Raw genomic sequence first — 14,778 nt, forward strand, 5'->3', positions numbered from 1 at the left:
TCTCTGTGTCTCAGTTTCCCTACCTGCAAAATGGGGCTATTAACAGAACTTACCTCAATGGATTGTCAGGGTAAGTAAATGAGTTGATGTATGTTTCGTGCTTAGAATACTGCCTGATGTGTATTATATATTTGTTAGCTATTCAGTTGGTGCAAAAGTAATTGCGGTTTTGCCATCACTTTTAAGGGCAAAAACTGCAATTATTTTTGCCTCAACCTAATATTATTGCAAAATATCCTATGTTTAGTCAAAACACCTGAGACAATCCAACATGTTACTATCTAATGGCTATCTTTCTCAATGAGCCATAATGTGCCCTCAGAATCCTTCTCAACATACCGTCCAATCAGATTCCCCAAGCAAGATGAATCCTATTTGCTAAACTCATCCTAGACTTGCTGGACCAAAACAAAGCTTTACAAACCACCTTATGCAAAGACTAAAATATTCTCTCTACACTGCTTAGTTCTATTACTTGGTCTATTCCTTTCAAGGCCGTCTTTCATTTCCTTAGTGTATAATACAATACAATACCTACTTTGTGCAAGAAAAAGTGTCTGTCCTTAGTAACTTTACAAAAAGGTGAACAAACGACTATTATAAAGTGCAAAATATAACAACTACTATGACGAAAATAAATTTATTGTAGGAGCACTTAGGAAGGAGTGATTTTCTAGGCAGAAGGCTGGAGTCCTTGCTACTCTGAGGAGGAGGAGATAACATTTTGATTAAACTTTGAAGAATCTTTAAAATTTGGCCAGACATGGCGGCTCACTCCTGTAATCTCAGTGCTTTGGGAGGCTCAGGCAGGAGGACTGCTTGAGGCCAAGAAGTCAGGAGTCTGAGACCAACCTGGGCTACAGAGTGAGACCCGTCTCCAAAAATATAAGAAAAATATTAGCCAAGCATGGTGGTACACGCCTGTGGTCCTTGCTACTCAAGAGGCTGAGCTGATAGGATCACTTGAGCCCAGGAGATTGAGGCTGCAGTGAGCTATGATCATGCCACTGCACTCCAGCCTGGGTGACGGAGGAAGACCTCCCTGCTCATTCCCACATACAAAAGGATTGGATCAGAAAAACAAAAGAGAAGAAGGTATTCAGGACTTGGAGAACTGTACAAGCAATGGCATAGAAACAGGTATATGGAAGACTGAAGATCAGTGAGAAGTAGTCCAGTAGGCCGGGCGTGGTGGCTCACGCCTGTAATCCCAGCACTTTGGGAGGCCATGGCAGGTGGATCGCCTGAGCTCAGGAGTTCGAGACCAGCATGGGCAACATGGTGAAATCCCGTCTCTACTAAAAATACAAAAATTAGCCGGGCGTGGTGGCAGGCACCTGTAATCCCAGCTATTTGGGAGGCTGAGGCAGGAGAATAGCATGAACCCTAGAGGTGGAGGTTGCAGTGAGCTGAGATCGCGCCACTGCACTCCAGCCTGGGCAACAAGAGTTAGACTCCGTCTCAAAAAAATTGGAAAAAAAAAATATATACAGGGCCGTGCGCGGTGGCTCACACCTGTAATCCCAGCACTTTGGGAGGCCGAGGTGGGCGGATCACAAGGTCAGGAGATGGAGACCATCCTGGCTAACACAGTGAAACCCCATCTCTACTAAAAATACAAAAAATTAGCTGGGCGTGGTGGCGGGCGCCTGTAGTCCCAGCTATTCGGGAGGCTAAGGCAGGAGAATGGCATGAACCCAGGAGGCGGAGCTTGCAGTGAGCTAAGAACGTGCCGCTGCACTCCAGCCTGGGCAACAGAGCGAGACTCCATCTAAAAAAAAAAAAAGTTAGCTGGTTGTGGTGGCACGTGCCTGTAATTCCAACTACTGGAGAGTCTGAGGCACGAGAATCACTTGAACCCAGAAGGCAGAGGTTGCAGGGAGCCGAGATCACACCACTGCACTCCAACCTGGTGACAGAATGAGACTCTGTTTCAAAAAAAAAAAAGAAGAAGTAGTCCAGAGCAACTTAGAGCAATGATTCTCAAATGCTAACCTATAGACTAGGGCTGGGGTGATTGTATCATAATCATATGAGAAATTTATTTTTAAAATAGATACAAATGTCTACTTCTGACCATGATAAGGTAACAAGAATAGGATTTGCTGTCTCACTTGAAAAAGCCAAAAGCACTGGACAACATATATGAAAGAATGGTCTTCAAGATACTACACCTCAGAAAACAAAACCAATAAACCCTTAGAGACAGGGAATCAGTTATTAATAGATGAGTTATCTGATTGCCCAGGTACTACCTTGAGGGAAATCACAGAATACAGTGCATGAAGCAGGAACCCAGGCAGATCTCAGCAACCTTTAAGTTGATGAGATGAAGTTTAGAGTCCAGATAGATCTGGACTGCTAGAGTTTATAAGACAGGGTACCAGAGAGCAGAAAGCTGCATACAGAAACCTCTAGAAAGGAGTATGCAAGGAAATTACCCAAGCCAAGGAAAGAACCACCAAAAATGAAGTGGGAAGACTACCTGTTGCTTACACAGCACTAGAGAGGCTAAGTAGCTTTCTGTACTGGAAAACTCTTGTTTCCACGCATCATAAGTCTGGGCATTGTATGACACGTAAGTTACACCTCAATCTTAAAATGTGTCAGGACAAAACCACACACTGCAGAGGGGCAGGGCTCTACCACCAGTTACTCACTTCCCTTGAAACAGAAGCTCAAGTATGAGTAGTGTTCTGTGGCTAAGCTTGCTTTCCCTCCTTTCTGACTTCTAGGAATGATCCTTGTTCTGAACAGGATTTGAGGTAATGTAGGAAACTGCTCTCAATACAGAATTTTTAACTTGATTAAAAAATTGGAAAGAAGGGAAATCAGAGTAAGAAAATCAAGTGTGATCAGTATGAAGTTAGCATACAAAGGAAGTGCAGCAAGGCCCAGGCACCCGCTGAGAAGGGACTCAGGCGACAGCCAGAGGGGGGCCAGGCAATCAGGGGCATGTCACTAAGGTCAAAGGTGGGGCAGACCTTGGTCCCCTGCCCCCGTGGCCACCTTACCCAGGCCACCCCAATAGCGTGAACTGTCCTACAAGGTCACCATACCTAGGGAAGATGGGGGGCGGTTTCTCAATGCTGGTGTTTGGTGAGCCCAAGAGTGCTCAGACTTTACTGTCCTCCCTAACAGGCATCTGGGGCACAGGGATGCTGACCCTTGAACTCCTAACTGGGATTGGAATTCAGGTCCCTTGGGAACACTGGGCACCTAGGGACATGAGGGCAGGACTGGCCACAGCCAGGTTTCCCTTAAAAACAGACTGGTTGAATTAATGAACTGAACAAATGAACCGATGTGTTTTGCCCCAAAGAAAAATGAGCTTTGTCCTGGGTGGAGTGATTGCCTTTGAAAAGCCATCAAGGCCACCTGCCAACAGCCGAGAGCTGAGCTGCTGTGTTCCTGGCTGACTCTGGGCCTTCCAGTCCTCCTCTGGGTCTGCCCCAGTCCTGCAAGCTCATGGCCAGGGTGATAATGATGGCGGCAACACCATGGTCCTCGCTGCTCTTCCTGGGGCAGGAGGGCCCCAAGGACTGATAAGCCAAATCCAGGGCTGCCCTCCACTGCTTTTCTGCCCTGCGACTTTTCTCTAGGTCCTTTCCTCCAAGCAATGTGGGGACGTGTACCGGAAAATGCCATAATTAATGGATGTTGCATAGAGTACACAAAAGGGTCCAGTGGTAGGAATAATTACCTTCTTACCAAAAAGAATCAAACTGCTTCCAAGTAACATAACTGAGTTACAGAACAAATCTAAAAAGTATTTATGGCCTGGCACGGTGGTTCATGCCTGTAATCCCAGCACTTTGGAAGGCCAAGGCGGGTAGATCACTTGAGGTCAGGAGTTCAAAAGCAGCCTGACCAACATGGTGAAACCCCTTCTCTACTAAAAATACAAAAATCAGCTGGGCATGGTGATGTGCACCTGTAATCCTAGCTACTCGGGAGGCTGAGACACAAGAACCCCTTGGGCCAAGTGCAGTGGCTCACGCCTGTAATCCCAGCACTTTGGTAGGCCAAAGCAGATGGATCATTAAGGTCAGGAGTTTGAGACCAGCCTGGCCAACATGGTGAAACCCCATCTCCACTAAAAACACAAAAATTAGCTGGGCATGGTGGCACACGCCTGTAATCCCAGTTACTTGGAAGACTGAGGCGGGAGAATTGCTTGAGCCTGGGAGGCGGAGGTTGCAGTGAGCCGAGATCCACCACTGCACTCCAGCCCGGGTGACAAGAGTTAGACTCTGTCTCAAAAAATAAATAAAAGAATCACTTGAACCTGGAAGACGGAGGTTGCAGTGAGCCAAGACTGTGCCGCAGCACTCCAGCCTGGGTGACAGAGTAAGACTCTATCTCAAAAAAAATAAGTAAATAAACAAAAATAAAAAATAAAAAGTATTGGCCGTGCACAGTGGCTCATGCCTGTAATCCCAGCACTTTGGGAGGTAAAGGCAGGCAGATCACTTGAGGTCAGGAGTTCAAGACCAGCCTGACCAACATAGCAAACCCTGTCTCTACTAAAAATACAAAATTTAACCAGGCAGTGGTGGCACATATCTGTAGTCCCAGCTACTTGGGAGGCTGAGGCAAGAGAATCGCTTGAACCTAGGAGGCAGAGGCTGCAGTGAGCCAAGATCACACCACTGCACTCCAATCTGGGTGACAGAGCAAGACTCCATCTCTAAATAAATAAATAAATAAATATTTAAAAATTTAAAAAGTATAGGAACACAAAAATACGCACCATCCAACTAGATAAAATGTCTAGCATCCAATCAAAAATTATCAGGTATATTGTCAGGTACAGTGGCTCACACCTGTAATCCCAGCACTTTGGGAGGCCAAGGCAGGCCGATCTCCTGAGGTCAGGCCTCGCCAACATGGTGCAACCCCGTCCCTACTAAAAATACAAAAATTAGCTGGGCTTGCTGGCGGGCACCTGTAATCCCAGCTACTCTGGAGGCTGAGACAGGAGAAATGCTTGAACCCAGGAGGCGGAGGTTGCAGTGAACCAAGATCATGCCATTGCACTCCAGCCTGGACAACAGAGCAAGACTCTGTCAAAAGAAAGAAAGAGGGGTGGGGGTAGAGAGAGAGAGAGAAGAGAGGAGAGGAGAGGAGAGGAGAGGAGAGGAGAGGAGAGGAGAGGAGAGGAGAGGAGAGGAGAGGAGAGGAGAGGAGAGGAGAGGAGAGGAGAGGGGAGAGGAGAGGAGAGGGGAGAGGAGAGGAGAAGAGAGGAGAAATTTAAAAATAAATAAATAAATAAATGGACCGGGCATGGTGGCTCATGCTTATAATCCCAGCACTTTGGGAGGCCGAGGCCAGTGGATCACCTGGGGTCAGGAGGTTTGAGACCAGCCTGGCCAGCATGATAAAACGCTGTCTCTACTAAAAATACAAAAATTAGCTGGGTATGGTGGCACATGCCTGTAGTCCCAGCTACTCGGGAGACTGAGGCAGGAGAATAGCTTGAACCCAGTGGAAGTTGCAGTGAGCCGAGATCGCACCACTGCACTCCAGCCTGGGTGACAGAGCGAGACTCCATCTCAAAAAACAAAAATAAATAAATAAATAAAGCAAAAACTGATAGAACCACAGGAGAAACAGACAAATGCATTACTATAATCAGAGATTTCAATAATCCTCTCTCAATAATCTATAGAAAAAGTAGACAGAAAATCAGAAGACAACATAGTCAACCAAATGGACCTAATTGACATTTATACAATATTCTACCCAACAACGGATCACACATTATTTTCAAATGTACAAAGAACACTTACCAACATAGGCCATATTCTGGACCATAAAACAAATCTTAAAACATTTAAAAGGATTCAAGTCACACAAAGTTTGTTCTCTAACCACAGTTTTTTTCCTTTTTTTTTTTTTTAGACGGAATCTTGCTCTGAAGCCCAGGCTGGAGTGCAGTGGCATGATCACAGCTCACTGAAGCCTCGACTTCCCAGGCTCAGGTGATTTTCCTACTTCAGCCTCCTGAATAGCTGGGACTACAGGTGTGCACCACCAAGCTAATTTTTGTTTTTGTTTTTTTTTAATTTTTTTATTTTTTAAATTATTATTATTATTATTATTGAGATGGAGTCTCACTCTTTTACCCAAGCTGGAGTACAGTGGCATAATCTCAGCTCACTGTAACCTCTGCCTCCCGGGTTCAAGCGATTCTCCTGCCTTAGACTCCTGAGTAGCTTGGATTACAGGTGCGCACCACCACCTTGCTAATTTTTTTGTATTTTTAATAGAGACGGGGTTTCACCATGTTGGTCAGGCTGGTCTCGAACTTCTGACCTGATGATCCGCCCACTTCAGCCTCCAAAAGTGCTGGGATTACAGGCGTGAGCCACCACACCTGACCTTTGTTTTTTTTTAAAGATGGGGTTTAACCATGTTGCCCAGGCTGGTCTTGAACTCCTGGGCTCAAGTGATCTGCCCACCTCAGCCTCCCAAAGTGCTAGGATTACAGGCGTGAGCCACCATGCCCAGCCTCTAAACACAGTTAAACTAGATATTAACTATAGAACATCTTTGGAAAAATACACAAATATTTGAAAACTGAATAACACATTTTAAATAACCCATGTGTCAAAGAAAACATCAAAAGGGAAATTAGCAAGTACAGACAACATAATAATCTATGTAGAAAATCTAATGGAATCTACAAAAAGCTTCTAGAAGTAATAAGTGAGTTTAGCAAGGTTGGAAGACACAAGATCTATATACAAAATATACCAAAAAAAATTATATTTTCATGTGGTACAATGAAGAATGAGAAACAGAATTTTTTTTTTTTTTTTTTTTTTTTTTTTTGAGATAGAGTTTCGCTCTTGTCACCCAGGCTAGAGTGCAATGGCACTATCTCAGCTCACTGCAACTTCCGCCTCCTGGGTTCAAGCCATTCTCCTACCTCAGCCTCCTAAGTAGCTGGGATTACAGGCCCCCGCCACCACGCCCAGCTAATTTTTGTCTTTTTAGTAGAGACGGGGTTTCACTATGTTGGCCAGGCTGGTCTCGAACTCCTGACCTCAGGCAATCCACCTGCCTCGGCCTCCCAAAGTGCTGGGATTACAGGCATGAGCCACCATGCCTGGCTGAGAAATAGAAATTTTAAAAACATTACCATTTCTAATATGTCAAAAATATGACATATATAGAGATAAATCTGACCAAAAGCTCTGCAAGACATAAACACTGAAAACTAAAAAACATGCTGAGAGGAATTTTGAAAGACCGAAATAAATAGAAAGGTATACCTTGTTCAACATAGGTTGGAAGATTCAATACTGTTAAAATGTCAGTTTTCCCCAAGTTGGTCTATAGATTCAATGCAATCCAAATCCCAGCAGATTTTTTTTTTTTTTTAGAAACTGACAAACTAAGTTATATGGAAATGCAAAGGATTTAGAATAACCACAAACATTGTGAAAAAGAGTAAAGTTGGAGTGGTAGCCCTTCCTGATTTCATGACTAACAAGTCATGAAAACTACAGTAACCAAGATATGTGGTATTGGTGTAAAGATATACAAATACATAAGTGGAACAGAATAGAACCTCCAGAGATTAACACACTCATATATACAAACGACTTCAACAAAGATACAAAAGCAATTCGTATTTTCAACAAAGATACTAAAGCAATTCAATGGAGAAAGGACTGTCTTTTCAACAAATGATGTTAGAACAGACATCCACATGACTTCAGTCCTTTCCTTGCAAAACAAAAAACCAGACGATACACCTAAATGGAAAGCCTAAAATAATAAAACTTCTAGGAAAGAACATAGAAGAAATCTTGGTGATTTTGTGTTAGGTAAAAATTATTTGATACGGGCTGGGCGTGGTGGCTCATGCCTGTAATCCCAGCACTTTGGGAGGCCAAGGTGGGTGAATCACGAGGTCAGGAGTTTGAGACCAGTCTGACCAACATAGTGAAACTCCATCTCTACTAAAAATACAAAAAACATTAACTGGGTGTGGTACTGCATGCCTGTAATCCCAAGTACTCGGAGGCTGAGGCACAAGAATTGCTTGAACCTGGGAGGTGGAGGTTGCAGTGAGCCGAGAGCATGCCATTTCACTCCAGCCTGGGTGACAGAGACTCTGTCTCAAGATAAAAGAAACAAAAACGACTGGGCACAGTGGCTCAGGCTGGGCATGGTTGCTCACGCCTCTAATCCCAGCACTTTGGGAGGCCAAGACAGGTGGATCATGAGGTCAGGAGTTCGAGACCAGCCTGGCGAACATAATGAAACCCTGTCTCTACTAAAAATACAAAAAATTAGCCAGGCATGGTGGCGGGCACCTGTAATCCCAGCTACTTGGGAGTCTGGAGCAGGAGAATTGCTTGAATCCAGGAGGCAAAGGTTGCAGTGAGCCGAGATCACTCCATTGCACTCCAGCTCGGGCAACAGTGTTAGACTCCAACCCCCCAAAAAAACAAACTTACAGCTAACATTACACTTTGTGGCGAAAGACTAATTGCTTTCTGCCTAAGTTTGGAAACAAGGCAAGAACATCTGTTCTCTTCACTCTTAATCAGCATAGTGCTTGAAGTGCTAGCCAATACAATAAGGCAAGAAAAAGAAACAAAAGGCATACAGATTGGAAAGGAAGATATAAACTGTCCCTATTTATAGATGACATGATGATTTGCAGATGACATGAAAAATCCCAAGGAATCTAAAACAAAACAAAAACCCTACTACTAAGTGAGTTCAGCAAGGTTGCAAGGTATAAGAAATAACATGCACAGGCCGGGTGTGGTGGCTCATGCCTATAATCCCAACACTTTGGGAGGCCGAGGTGGGTGGATCACGGGTCAGGAGATCAAGACCATCCTGGCTAACACAGTGAAACCCTGTCTCTACTAAAACTACAAAAAATTAGCCAGGCGTGGTGGCAGGTGCCTGTAGTCCCAGCTACTCGGGAGGCTGAGGCAGGAGAATGGTGTGATCCTGGGAGGCAGAGCTTGCAGTGAGCGGAGATCGCGCCACTGCACTCCAGCCTGGCCAACAGAGTGAGACTCCATCTCAAAAAAAAAAAAAGAATAATATGCACAAATCAATTGTGTTTCTGTATACTAGCAATGAACATATGGACACTGAAATTTAAAATACAACACCATTTAGGAGATATAAATAAAAGACACTCTTCATAGATTGAAACACTCAATATAGAAAATATATCAGTTCTCCCCAAATTGATGTACAGATTTAAGGCAACTCCTATCAAAATTCCAACAAGAATTTCTATAGCTATAAACAGAATTATTCTAATGCTTATATGGAAAGGCAAAGGAATTAAAGAATAAAGTGGGAGGAATCATTCTCATTTCAAAACTTATTATACAGCTACAGTAAGCAAGCCTATGTAGTTTTGGTGGAGGGATAGACATAGAGATTGATAGAATAAAAAGAACCCAGAATAGCCCCCACATAACTACAGGCAACTGATTTTTTTATAATGGTGCAAAAGCAATTCAATGAAGGAGGAAAAAGTCCTTTCAAGGAATTGTTCTAGCGTAACTGGATATCTTCAGGCCAAACAAACAAAACAGACCTCAAACTCAAAATGGGTTGCATACTTAAAAGTAAAGGCCAGGCATGGTCGCTCACGCCTATAATCCCAGCACTTTGGGAGGCCAAGGCGGGCAGATTACCTGAGGTCAGGAGTTCGAGACTAGCCTGGCCAACATGGCAAAAGCCCGTCTCCACTAAAAATACAAAAATTAGCCAGGCGTGTTGGTGGACGCCTGTAATCCCAGCTACTCAGGAGGCTGAGGCTGGAGAATTGCTTGAACCTGGGAGGTGAAGGTTGCAGTGAGCGAGATCACGCTATTGCACTCCAGCCTGGGTGACAAGAGCGGAACTCTGTCTCAAAATAAATAAATAAATAAAATCAAAGAAAAAAAAAGTAAAGCATAAGGCCTGGTGCAGTGGCTCATGCCTGTAATCCCAACACTTTAGGAGGCCAAAGCCGGAGGATCACTTGAGCACAGGAGTTCGAGGCTGCAGGCTGCAGTAACCTACGATGGTGCCACTGCATTCCAGCCTAGGCAACCAAGTGAGACCCTGTCTCTAAAAGTGAACAAACAAATAAATAAATGTAAAGCATAAAACTATAACTTTTAGAAGATAACATTGGAAAAAATCTTCAGGACTTAAGGTTCAGTGAAAAGTTTGTAAGACATAACCCCAAAAGCACCATTCATAAATGGAAAAATTGATGTTAGACTTCATGAAAATTTAAAATTCATGTTCTCTGAAAGACCTTGGTAAGAGGATAAAAAGACAAGCTACAGACTGGGTGAAAATATTTATAAACTACATATTCAGCTAAGGGCTAGCATCTAGAATATACACACAACCCTCACAATTCAACAGTTAAAAAATGTCAGAAAATGGGCAAAAAACATGAAGAGACATTTCACTAAAGAAGATAGACAGATGACAGATAAGCACATAAAAAGATATTCAACAATGCCTCTCACAATGTCCCTCCAAATTTGAAAAAAAAAAAAAGATATTCAACATCATTAGCCATTAGGAAATGCAAATTAAGACCATGATCAGCTGGGCGCAGTGGCTCATGCCTGTAATCCCAGCACTTTGGGAGGCCAAGGCAGGCGGATCACCTGAGGTCAGGAGTTTGAGACCAGCCTGACCAACATGGACAAACCTCGTCTCTACTAAAAATACAAAATTAGCCAGGTGTGATGGTGCACGAGTAATCCCAGCTACTTGGGAGGCTGAGGCAGGAGAATCACTTGAACCCGGGAGGTGGAGGTTGCTGTGAGCTGAGATGGCACCACTGCACTCCAGCCTGGGCAATAAGAGTGAAACGCTGTCTCAAAATAAACAAACCAAAAAAAGACCATGATCAGATATCACTACCCACTTAGGAGTGAAATGGGAAAAGTTCCCTCGTTCTCCTTGCAGGGCGTGCGATGGGGGTGTGGTTCGCTTCTTCAGTGCCCCGCTGCTCAGACCTCTGGGGGAGTATTCATATGGGCAGGCTGTGGGGCTCTGACCCCATGGCAGTGTCTAGGGTTGAATTTACGGCTGAAGCCCCAGTGGGCACATGTTACAGGGTACTCTTTTAGTTTAGGCATCCATAGGTGGCTTCTGTTAGTCAGCTCAGTTTACTTCTGCCTTATTTCCAGGTCAGAGAGCTTTCCGTAATCCCAGGGTTCTTGCCTTGGTGTACAGGAAGAATTGGATGGATCACACGTGGGCTTGGAGAATGAGTACAAGGTTTTATTGAGTGGAAGTAGCTCTCAGCAGATCGGGGAGCCAGAAGGGAGATGGTTTTCCCCTGGAGTCAGGCCACTTGGCAGCCAGGGATCTCCTCTGACTGCCCCAGCCAAACTCCGCATCCTTCTGCTGGTCAGTGGCCTGCTGGCCTGCTGGCATCTGTCCTGTCATGTTCTGCCGATGTGTTCCTCTCCACATCCAGCCACTTGTGTGTCTGCCAGCTAGGGTCTCAGGGTTTTTATAGGCACAGGATGGGTGCGTGGCAAGTCAGGGTGGTATTGGGGAATGCAACATTTGGGCAGGAAAACAAAAATGTCTGTCCTCATGTAGGTCTGTGGGCACAGGCCTGGAGGTGGAGCCCTAGCCAGGCACTATGCCCTCCTCTACCCAGCACTTCCCTTCCCCCCTTCCAGATCATGAACACAGGTAAAATAACAAATCATGACAACATCAAATGCTGAATGTGAATAATTTAGGCATTGCTAGGGTGAATGTAAAATGGGAGAGACATTCTAGAAAATATTCTTTAAATGTTTACTATCTAAAGAATTCTCTTTAAAAATTCACCTGTAGGCCGGACGCGGTGGCTCACGCTTGTAATCCCAGCACTTTGGGAGGTCAAGGCGGGCGGATCACAAGGTCAGAAGATCGAGACCATCCTGGCTAACACGGTGAAACCCCGTCTCTACTAAAAATACAAAAAAATTAGCCGGGCGCAGTGGCGGGCGCCTGTAGTCCCAGCTACTCAGGAGGCTGAGGTAGGAGAATGTCATGATCCCGGGAGGCGGAGCTTGCAGTGAGCCGAGATAGTGCCACTGCACTCCAGCCAGGGGGACAGAGCAACACTCCGTCTCAAAAAAAAAAGAAAAAAAATTCACTTGTAATCCCAGCACTTTGGGAGGCAGAAGTGGGCGGATCACAAGGTCAGGAGTTCAAGACCAGCCTGGCCAACATGGTGAAACCCCATCTCTACTAAAAATACAAAAGTTAGCTGGGTGTGGTGGCGGGCACCTGTAACCCCAGCTACTCGGGAGACTGAGGCGGGAGAATCGTTTGAACCTGGGAAGCGGAGGTTGCAGTGAGCCGAGATCATGCCATTGCACTCCAGCCTGGGTGACAGGGCGAGATTCTATCTCAAAATAAATAAATAAAATAAAATAAAATTTAAAAATAAAATATGCCACTATCATATGATCCAACAACTGTATCTTTGGACATTTATCTTAGAGAATGAAAACTCTGTTCACAAAACCCCATACTTATGTTCATAAAAACGTATACACAGGTGTTTAGAGTGGTGTCATTCCTAATAGCCAAAAGCTGAAAACAACGCAGATGACTTCATTGAGTGAATGGTTAAACAAGCGATGCTATACCCATTTTATGGAATAAATACTGGGCAATAAAAAGCAATAAACTATTGACATATACAACAACCTAGATGAATCCCTGGAGAATTACGCTGAGTGAAGAAAATCAATCCCTCAAGGGTATATGCTGGATTATTCCATTTATACAATATTCTTCAGATGACAAAATTATAGAAATGGAGAACAGATTCGTAGTTGCCAGAGGTAAAGGAGGGTGAGACAGAAAACGATATAGCTATAAAAAGACATCATGAGGGATCCATATGGTTTGAAAATGTTTTGTACCCTGACTGTATCAACGTGGGTGTCCTAGTTGTGACACAGTACTAATGTTTTGCAAGATGTCACCATTGAGGATCGCTGGTTTAAAGGGTACGTAAGACCTCTAGGCATTATTTCTAACAACTGCATGTAAATCTACAATTATCTCAAAATTAAAAGTTTAATTTAAAAAATGCTTCCAATAAATAAACAAATGGATGGATGGGAGTTCTAATATTTTCTTCCCATGCCATAATGGATCATCTTAGGCACACCCAGTTTTAGAGATCACTAACATATGCTGCTTGTACCTACCCAGTCTTAGAGCCCCTCTGGTTATTCTCTACATTCTCTTAAAGTTGTCTTTCTTAAATGCAAATCTGATCATGCTACTTCTCAAAATCATTAGTCTGACATATAAGGGCCTTCATGATCTGGCTTTAGGCCTTTACTCAAATACGTACCTATACACCAAACTACTTGTAGTTTTCTTTATTCTTTTTCTTTTTTTTTCTTTTTGAGACAGAGTCTCGCTCTGTTGCCCAGGCTGGAGTGTGGAGTGCGGTGGCACAATCTTGGCTCACTGTAATCTCCACCCGCTAGGTTCAAGCGATTCTGGTGCCTCAGCCCCCTGAGTAGCTGGGATTACAGGAGTGAGCCACCACGCCCAGCTAATTTTTGTATTTTTGGTAGAGACAGGGTTTCACCATATTGGCCAGGCTGGTCTCCAACTCCTGGCCTCAAGTGATCCACCCTCCTCAGCCTCCCAAAGTGCTGGGATTACAGGCAGGAGCACCTGGCATACTTGCAATTTGAATTATGCAAAACCCTGTGTTTAGTGTGAGATACCTGAGGACAGGCACAATGACTTGTCTTTGCTTGCCGATAGTATCTCTAATTCAATGATCTCTAAGGCTTAGTGTGTTCCTAGCACATATGAGGAGTGCAATAAATCCTGACTTAAAGAAGCCTACTATAAGTGTGTTGTCCTTTGCTTGTAATCCTGAGAGCCCAGAGGTATTGATTCTGTGTTACCTCAGAACACTGACCTGCAATCACTCCTGCCAGGTACACCAGCCCCACACGGAGGCCTTTGTGGACCATTTCCAATGGAATACCCAAAACAAGCTGCATACAAAGATTCCCCAAGATGTGCTGAACTCTGCAAAGACAAACAACAGTTGTCACATATTATGACTAAACCCAGCAGTTATTTCCCTGGGAGATGAACAGACTTTCATGTGTTTTCTTTAGTTAAGGATTTGCTTAACTAGAATTCCATTTTCTAATTTTTCTTAGCAGACAACTCTTTTTTTCTTTTTCTTTTTTCTGTGCGTGCGTGTGTGTGTGTGTGTGTGTGTGTGTGTGTGTGTGACAGTCTTGCTGTGTCTCCCAGCCAGGAGTGCAGTGGTGCAATCTCTGCTCACCACAACCTCTGCCTCAAGGGTTCAAGTAATTCTCATGCCTCAGCCTCCCAAGTAGCTGGGATTACAGGCATATGCCACCACTCCTGGCTAATTTTTTTTTTCTTTTCTTTTTTTGAGACGGAGTTTATCTCTTGTTGCCCAAACTGGAGTGCAATGGCATGATCTTGGCTCACTGCAACCTCCACCTCCCAGGTTCAAGCAATTCTCCTGCTTCAGCCTCCCTAGTAGCTGAGATTACAGGTGCCTGCAACCACGCCCAGCTTATTTTTTTTCTTTTCTTTTCTTTTCTTTTTTTTTTTGAGACGGAGTTTATCTCTTGTTGCCCAGGCTGAAGTGCAATGGCATGATCACGGCTCACTGCAACCTCTGCCTCCCAAGTTCAAGCGATTCTCCTGCCCCAGCCTCCTGAGTAGCTGTGATTACAGGCATGTGCTACCACA

The 14,778-nt window shown here is 44.3% G+C and overlaps 4 protein-coding genes across 10 annotated transcripts in view; 2 read left to right on the forward strand and 2 right to left on the reverse strand.

Moving 5' to 3' along the window:
• The window catches only part of NDUFS5 (NADH:ubiquinone oxidoreductase subunit S5), a 1,192,795-nt gene that overhangs the window by 1,045,532 nt on the left and 132,485 nt on the right, over window positions 1-14,778 (forward strand). The window lies entirely within an intron of this gene.
• Window positions 1-14,778, forward strand: part of AKIRIN1 (akirin 1) — a 1,026,732-nt gene that overhangs the window by 910,636 nt on the left and 101,318 nt on the right. The window lies entirely within an intron of this gene.
• The window catches only part of MYCBP (MYC binding protein), a 657,065-nt gene that overhangs the window by 35,286 nt on the left and 607,001 nt on the right, over window positions 1-14,778 (reverse strand). The gene's annotated exons all lie outside the window — the stretch shown is intronic.
• The window catches only part of RHBDL2 (rhomboid like 2), a 47,733-nt gene that overhangs the window by 10,984 nt on the left and 21,971 nt on the right, over window positions 1-14,778 (reverse strand). For all 3 annotated transcript variants that reach the window (XM_050799973.1, XM_050799963.1, XM_050799981.1), the window contains exon 4: window positions 13,961-14,073. In XM_050799973.1, the coding sequence (XP_050655930.1) occupies window positions 13,961-14,073 (113 nt within the window). The remainder of the gene's footprint in view (window positions 1-13,960; window positions 14,074-14,778) is intronic.

Source organism: Macaca thibetana, chromosome 1 (assembly GCF_024542745.1).
Source record: "Macaca thibetana thibetana isolate TM-01 chromosome 1, ASM2454274v1, whole genome shotgun sequence".
In the NCBI taxonomy this organism is placed as follows: domain Eukaryota; kingdom Metazoa; phylum Chordata; class Mammalia; order Primates; family Cercopithecidae; genus Macaca; species Macaca thibetana.